At 50.3% G+C, this 8,104-nt stretch overlaps 3 protein-coding genes across 3 annotated transcripts; 2 read left to right on the top strand and 1 right to left on the bottom strand.

Annotated features, from left to right (window-relative positions):
* The first annotated feature begins 89 nt into the window (after nucleotides 1-89).
* On the top strand, nucleotides 90-1,046 carry PPTG_07127 (hypothetical protein). The gene is made up of 2 exons (XM_008901288.1): nucleotides 90-297; nucleotides 364-1,046. The coding sequence occupies exons 1-2, from the start codon at nucleotides 172-174 to the stop codon at nucleotides 934-936; spliced, it is 699 nt and encodes a 232-aa protein (XP_008899536.1). The 5' UTR covers nucleotides 90-171; the 3' UTR covers nucleotides 937-1,046.
* A 332-nt stretch (nucleotides 1,047-1,378) lies between these two features.
* On the top strand, nucleotides 1,379-2,315 carry PPTG_07126 (hypothetical protein). Its single transcript, XM_008901287.1, has one exon. It carries the CDS (start codon nucleotides 1,417-1,419, stop codon nucleotides 2,167-2,169), a length of 753 nt encoding a protein of 250 aa, XP_008899535.1. The 5' UTR covers nucleotides 1,379-1,416; the 3' UTR covers nucleotides 2,170-2,315.
* A 139-nt stretch (nucleotides 2,316-2,454) lies between these two features.
* On the bottom strand, nucleotides 2,455-8,101 carry PPTG_07125 (hypothetical protein). Its single transcript, XM_008901286.1, has 2 exons — nucleotides 3,701-8,101; nucleotides 2,455-3,588 (listed from the first exon to the last, which is right to left on the bottom strand). The coding sequence occupies exons 1-2, from the start codon at nucleotides 8,062-8,064 to the stop codon at nucleotides 3,573-3,575; spliced, it is 4,380 nt and encodes a 1,459-aa protein (XP_008899534.1). The 5' UTR covers nucleotides 8,065-8,101; the 3' UTR covers nucleotides 2,455-3,572.
* Nucleotides 8,102-8,104: the final 3 nt, after the last annotated feature.

The raw sequence follows: 8,104 nt of genomic DNA, 5'->3' as shown, positions 1-8,104 counted from the left end.
TGATACGTTGCTCGGATCCCGCATAGGACTCTGTAAATAAAATCCAGAGAATTGCTACCCAATTTTAGGATTACTCGACGGAGTGTTTACGAAATCAGTTGCAGGCAAACACACTGTTTCAAGCCTGCTCTCCCTCCAGCACTTGACAACCTTCCACCTACTACACAGATCATGACAGCAAAGACGGTTCTTATCACCGGTAGCACACGCGGCATCGGCCTCGAGTTTGCCAACCATTTCACCAAAGCTGGATGGAAAGTCATTGGCGTTGCTCGCAATGGCAGCACGGCGAAAGAGGTAAGTTGTGTCAAAAGTTGAAAATACCCTCCAGATCCCTTTCTAACGTTAATTCTCTGGAACCAGTTAAAATCTCTGTCGCCGCTTAAAGTTATAAGCTTCGACTGCACCGACGAGAAGTCGATTGTTCAGGCAGCACAGGAACTCGAGGGGATCCCCATCGATCTGCTTATCAACAATGCAGGCATTTTCATGGGTGGTGGACTGAAGACCACGACTAAGGAGATGCTCATGCGCCAGTTCGAGGTGAATACGGTCGGTCCATTCCTGGTGACGCGTGCGCTGCTGCCGAATCTGAAGCTTGCGGCGAAGAAAAACGGCAGCGATGGAGCGTTAGTGGTCACCGTGTCATCTCAGATGGGCAGCATCACTGGCAACAAGGACGGAGGTAACTACAGCTACGGAGCGTCCAAGGCTGCGGTGAATATGGTGAATTCCAGCTTGGCCATTGACTTGAAGAAGGACAACATTGCCGCGATTGTCGTGCACCCGGGATATGTGGTGACCGACCTTACGGGAGGACTGGGCGATGTCAAAACGGACGAGAGCGTGCGTGGCATGACGAGAGTGATCGACAAGGTAACTATGGCCGATACAGGAAAGTTTTTCCACTTTCAGGGCCACGAGATGCCGTGGTGAATGCTGGGTTTTGTATGAGGGATGAGGACTCTTCGAAAGAAGTAGTGTATAGCTTTTATCGAAATAATAGAGCCAAATCTGCGGGACGTATCCGCTTGAATAAGAAGTATGCGAGCTCCAGCCACACCTATGCAGCTAAAGTTGAAAGGAATACTAGTTTACCGCTAGAGTGCCGTGCAGCACGACACGTTTCCGATCGATATTCAACTTTCACTCCTTATAATATACCGGTAGGAATGATAATTTCCTAAATATATTATAGGAAATTACAAAATGTATGTACTGGTGTGCAACCAACGTTTACGCACGAAGCAGTCCAACTCAATCGATGATTGGCTGAGCCGGTGCGTAACCGCTGCGACTTCCATCTCGGTAGGTTGACGCACGAAAGTTTTGCATGGCATGAGGAACAACCTTGACAACATTTTCATTCTTCAAATTTCCACGAACAACACACTTCAGCAACAAGCTTCATCAACAATGGCCGCCTCCAACAAAACTGTTCTTATTACGGGCGCCAACCGGGGAATCGGCCTCACCTTTGCCAAGCACTACACCAAGGCTGGCTGGAAGGTTATCGGCACGGCGCGTAACGTGAATTCGGCCAATGATCTCAAGGCTCTATCGCCGTTTAAGATTGTCCAGCTGGATACGACCGACGAAGCTTCGATCACCCGAATGGCCGAGGAGCTCGACGGTATTCCTATCGACCTGCTCATCAACAACGCCGGCATCCTCGAGCCAGGATCGTACGCTACAGCCACAAAGGAACATTTCATGCGCCACTTCGAGATCAACTCGGTGGGTCCGTTCCTCACTACGCGTGCACTGCACAACAATCTCAAGCTGGCTGCCGACGCCCACGGACTTGCGATCGTCGCTTCTGTCACGAGTCTCCTCGGAAGCATCGAGGCGAATCTGGATGGAGCCTTTGGCCCGCTGAAGAAAGTTTACTACGACAACCACAAGCTACCGAACGGCGAGATGTACGGCTACCGTGCATCCAAGACGGCGCTCAACATGATCAACGCCAATTTGGCTATGGACCTCAAGAAGGACAAGATCGCTGCTGTCGTGCTTCAACCGGGCTACGTGAAAACTGACCTGACCCACGACAACGGTGTCGTCGAGCCTGAAACATCCGTCGCCGGCATGACCAAGGTCCTGTCGGGTGTCCAACTCGAAGACACGTCCAAGTTCTACGACTTCCAGGGCCCCGAGCTGCCCTGGTAAAGCATTATACCCGCCAAAACACCGCGAATTCGTTAAATCAAAAGAATTCTTACTCGCAACATTTCTAATAAAAGCAATGCTTGAATCATTTGGAAGTGAAACGAACATGAAGTGCAAAGTAACCTGATAGGAACCATCTCCCACTCCCAAATTAATGTTATTCAGATTCAACTGTCCTAACTGATGCCTGATAAAACCCGGTATATTCCTATATTGCAATCCGCCGATGAGGTGGTTAGTAAAATGTAATGAGTACAGCCGATACCAGTTGAATACTATAAGTGATCCCCAATTCTGTAAATCTGATAGCATTTATCGAGCCTGAAAGAATCTTGTTACCGATATCTGAGTAGTGTTGGCTTCTTGTTCTCAGCAGGCAGTACCTCTTAGCTTATTATTCTCTCGATAACTACTCCATTACAGCATCTTCTTCAGCAGAATTGCAAACAAAGTCGTCAATGATAATTGAATCTCGAACTTGAAGACAATTCGAGCAGTCAATAATCTCTCTGCTCACTAGCTCATCCTCCTTCCGACGGGTTGATGTCATCCCAGCCACGATCTTAGTGTGTCGAAAGCAGTTTAACACAAGATCACCGACCTCGGCGTGACCCAGCCCGCGCCAGCACGATTTCATCCACCGCTTTGTTAAATACTCACCTACGTCGTAGATGTCACGAGTAAGACCTTCTTCTTTATCGAGCGTCTGTTGTAGTTGTCTGGATCGATATCGTCGCCTTAACAATGATGTCGGCTTCACGTGGCTGCAGCTTGGATGCTCTACTTTCAAATCTGATTTACTGCTATACCTGGTACGAAGAGCTGTTCACAGGTTCTATCAGGTATGCCAGGGTTTCCCTCCTCGATTAGTGATATGTCTAATGCAACCCCTGTATTATGAACTCCGTCGTGATCAAGTTAAGGATCTTATCGCCATCAACGAGACGTAGTGTCATCGCTACGCTCAGAAAAAGAAACTGTTGAGCCATCTCCTGAACTCAATCATTGGCTCACACTGGGATAATCTTCCACACCGCTCTTCTTCGTCAGCAGACATAGCATCGGTTCTTGGCGCCGTTCCCTTTGTGTTCGTGTTAGCAGTAACCGTGACATCGCTACATGTAGTAGTTTCAACCAACATGACCAACGCGAGTAAAGTCCCGAACCCGAATTTGGTCATACGCATGATCGATACTCTTGTCCTTCGCTGGATGGTTTAATTGACAAGTAGTTGTTAAATGCCATAGTTTAACGAAGCGACAGTCTCTTCGTAATGACTGATTAGTCAGCACTGATTGGTCTCTTTTAAGGCCGGCAAATACTAATCAGTGCTAACTAATCAGTTGGCTTGTGCAACATATACGGATTGGCCCAGCTAATACAACCCATAGAACAACTTTTGATCAAGATCCAGCACACCTGTAAGCGGAAAATCGCAAGGTAGTTAGCCGGTTAAGACAGCAGTCAAGTACAACCGGTGATTCACCGATTGCCCTGTTTTACCATCTGCTGTCACAGTTATACCACGTACAAATTTGTGTTCGAAAGCAGGTAGTCGAGCAGCTCTGCGATTGCTGGAAGCGAGTACGTGTCGAGCGACATCTCCATCACCAGTCGGAAGCCTCTGGCGGAATCATCGTCCATGTATACCTTGCTGTCCCTTAAAAACACTTGGCTTCCATCGCTCTTCAACTTGAGCGGATTGTGCGGTGGGATCTGGAAAAAGTAGTGCAGCTCTTCCTGCTGCAGTACGTTTGGTGTCGACGTCAAGTACCCAATGCTGAACTCCACGTAGAATTCCTTTGACCGTGAAAATATACGGACGCTGCCTTCGATGATGTTTGGGCGTGACGGATCCCGAGGAGGTAGCATGTAGTACTCGGCTAGCTCTGGGCCAATAGTTTTGGCCTTTGCAGTCTCGAAAATGCCCTCGAGAATCTGCACTGTGTCGTCAACATAGACGACCTCTTCATGGCTGATATTAGGTGGAGGATTGTCCTTCTTCGCTTGCATCAGACGTCCAGTGGATGTCTTCCCAGCTCTCTCATCTGGAGTTACGTCCTCCGTCATCATAGTGCAGAAACTCAGTAAGGAAGTCTGTTTACACATGTGACGGTGAACTCGTTTCCAATGAACTCGCTGACAATCACTCGAGCAGTACTTGACCGCCTTACAGGCGCCACAAGCTGACAGACCCTCACCGAAGTAGGGTGGATCACCACAAGCTGCGCAAAGCATCCCGTTTTCCATGTACTTGTTGTGTCTCAACTGACATAACTCGAAGGCCAGCGCCTGTGATGAGCACTTGAGCACGTAAATGACCACATCCTGTCCATACACGTCGCCCTCCATCGGTACGGCAAGTGCTCGTCGATCGATCATCTCCAGTGACGGTGGCCGACGCCAAAACACCAGCACCGAGTTGTCCGCTTCAGCTCCATCGATAGCTTTTGCAGCGTCGAACACGGCACTTAACGGTGAGGTAGTGTGCTCCACGCGTAAAGTCCAGCGCTGGTTGATTACTGTCCACAGCGACAACACCGTGTGGTTCTTCGCTTTCGTAATGTCAACAATGGCTCCCGCGAAGTGAAACTTCGGCGCTGTCAGCTCCTGTAGATCAGCGCTTGTTTTTAGACTCGGAGTAGAAGTACTTACAGCAGTCTCCGTGTTCTTCTCAGCCGTGGATTTCTTCTTCTTTTTGCTCTTCTTCTTCTTTCCGTTCCTGGTGCTGCTAGCATGTCGTGACTGTCTGTGAGGCTGCAGAAAATCAAACACCATTTCCTCGTTGCAATCCTGACACGAAACAGTCCGCCGCGGACACTTGGATAACTTGTGGCCAAGCAACTGAGTCGGCTTGATCTTGGTCGTACAGAATCCACACTCGATCATATTCTGCGCCATAATACTCGCAATCACTGACGACTCGATGTACCCATTCTTCTTCATACCAGACCGAAGTGTTTCCTTGGCAGTATCGTGCAGAACTCGAGGGAAGAAAGCAGGAAAGCGGATGGCGACAGACTCGGCCATTTGTCCCAGTTCATGGTAGACTGTAGCCATGGCATTGTTGTACTTCTTGAAGTACAACGCACCGATTGAATAGTACGCGTCCGGTATAAATCGTTCGTCAGGAGGATTATTATCGACATATTCTTTGTAGACAGCCAGCGCTGGATCAATCATGCCCAAGCCGATCATCGGCGCAGCGAACCAGTACAACCAGTCCGGTTTCTTTTCGATTGCTAAAGCTGCTTCCATGGCGTCCATAGCGTCATTGTAGCGTTTGAGCGTCAGATACGCCGCGCCCAAGTAAAAATGAAAAGAAGCTTCATTCGGATGCAGCTTCACGCATCGCTTCCAGTGCAGAATAACGTCTTGGTCACTCATCATCTCCCACCTACCGATCACATACGCCGCATCGATATCTCTGGGATTGATCTGGAGACTTACGGCTGCTTCCTTCAGCACCTTCGGCAGCAGGTCAGCAGACCCGGCAGTGGTCGTAAACATAGCTTTCGGTCGTTCCCAGAGTAAATCCGCCTTCTTTAAGTCCCGCAGAGCGCTTTTGATTTCCCCAGAAGCAAGGAGTTTACTCGCATTTCCAACCAGCCTTCCAGATTCTAAATATTTACACGCGGTGATGCCTCCATTCTTCGCACGAGCTTGAATCTCAGAGTCAATGACAGCCGAAGGCGGTCTATAAATGCCACTCCAGCCCATGTGATCCGAGGAAGACGTGGCTTTAGGAGTGTACGAGCTTACCTTGGTGATCTTTATCTCTCCTCCGTCACTGTCAACAGCGTCAAAGGCGCTCTCTCCGTTACTCGTCTCGTCCAAATACGCGTCATAGAACTGCTGAAACACTTCTTTCCCCCGCTGGGAAGCTTTAGGATTACTAGCAAATTTGTCTGCTATTTCACCGCCTCCAAATGCAGTGGCACCCACGTCAGCGAAATCATGTTTCATCAAGAGGTCTGTGAGTCGGTTCTGACTTGCAGTAAGAGACCATTGCCGCGCTTGCGTCTCATCTCGTCTCCCCCCGTATCCCTTTTCGAACAACTGGGCTAGATACTGCTGCGCTTCGGGTAGTCCGTGCTGTGCTGCGCGTGACGTCCACATCCGCGCTGCAAACGCATTGGCCGCAGTTCCTCTTCCGGCTGAGTATGCAAGGGCGACATTGTACTGACCCAAAGGGAAGTCGTGCTCTGCTGACCTCAAGAAGAAGTGGAAAGACTTCGTCGGGTCTGCTGCCACGACTGAAGCAGGGATGCCGTCGCGATAGCAAACGCCCAGTTCGTTTTCAGCTTCAGCCACGCCTTGGTGCGGGAACACGCGATTTCCCGGCGGTTTGATGAATGGACGCAGCGATGCTGCCTTGTGGAAACATTCCAGCATTCTGTGTGGGTCCGCAGTCAACGGCATTCCTTTGCGTACACTGCTACTGTAGAGCACACCAAGACGGAACCAGGCCTCCGCAACGCCAGCTTCTCCGGCCTTACGGAGGTTTGTCATACCCTCTTTAACCAACTGCTCCAAGGGCAACTTCGACCTGCCAGGCATCCCAATGCTATCAGTGACTTGAAGTAGAGCTTTCGCTGCCACAACAAGACTCTCCATGCCTTGCTGGTACATCTCCAGTCTTCGAGAACCGCGCGTGTGAACCTCGACCCACTTCGCAGGAACTTCCTGATAATTGATCATCGGTACCAACTCCATCTCCGGAGCGGTATTCTTAACCGTGTTTTTCTTCTTCTTAGCCTTGTTCTTGCCTGTAATCGCATCCTCCATAGCCTTCGCTGCAGCTGCTGCATTGGCTGCCTCAACCTTCGCTCTCTCCTCCATTTCGATTCGTTTCTTCTCCTTCTCGTACGCAGCTTTCTCCTCTTTAATCATCGTCTCGGCAGTGCGTTTTCTACTCTTTAACACCACATCTCCAGGCTCCAGCTCCAGTCCTTGGTCGCAGATCTCCTTGGCCTCGTCAAAGTCCTTCATCCCCATCAGCGTTTCCGACAGCAACCTGTAGTACTTGATGTTCTTGTAATTATCCGCTTCCAACGCGTTCTCTGCGTCTTCCCGGGCGCGGCTGAACTTCTTCAGCCTCAAATAACACCTCGCTCTATTACCATACAGCACGGCCTGGTTCGGCGCTACTACTAAACCCTGCGAGTATGCCTCAATAGCTTCAGTATAGTCTCCCTCCTTAAAATAATCGTTGCCAATGAGCTTCAGCTCCATCCACAGAGGCTCCTCGTTCTCGTCCCCGTCATAAAGATACTCATGCTGTAGAATCTGGTCCAACGATGCTACGGGCGGCATCAATACTTCGCTCCCCCCGCTCTTGCTGTCTTGTTCTTGCCTTTTATCCTGGTTTTCTACCTGTGTTCCCTCATTTTGGGCCTCTTGCTTCTTGCCCAGAGGCGAAAATGACAATAACTTGGCCACGAGCTCCTTAATCTGTTGTCTGATAGTCGAGTTACACTCGATAATGTCTGCAAGTCTCTGGAATGTGGCGATGGCCGCCTCGTATTGGTCCAGAGTCATGTGGCTCTGATGCGACACTTTGTTCCGGTACATGAGAGCACGCTGCACGACGCCCGGCAGCTCCGGGTCCAGTCCGTAGTACCTTAAGTGACTGTGCCAGTGTTGCCGCAGATATTTGAGCTGGAACGACAGGTCTGCTTGCTGTTCAGGACTCAGATTGGAGACGTCGAGAGTGTTGGTCACTCGTCCGGAGTTCCGTGTGGGCCGCTCAGCGTCGCTGCGAGCCACGCGCTCCTTCTGGAAGGCCACGAACTTGACCAGCTCCGGATGCACCATGCTCATGACGGCCTGCAGGCAGCCGGCAGCGATGGCGCTGTTCGCCAGCGTCTCGATGGACGCGTCCATCTCGGCCATCGGGTGCGGAATGCCGATCGACAATGTCAGATCAGGTTGA

The sequence above is a fragment of the Phytophthora parasitica genome (assembly GCF_000247585.1).
Source record: "Phytophthora parasitica INRA-310 unplaced genomic scaffold supercont2.11, whole genome shotgun sequence".
Classification (NCBI taxonomy): domain Eukaryota; phylum Oomycota; class Peronosporomycetes; order Peronosporales; family Peronosporaceae; genus Phytophthora; species Phytophthora nicotianae.
The sequence above is the reverse complement of the archived record's forward strand: the minus strand, read 5'-3'. Positions and strand labels throughout refer to the sequence as shown.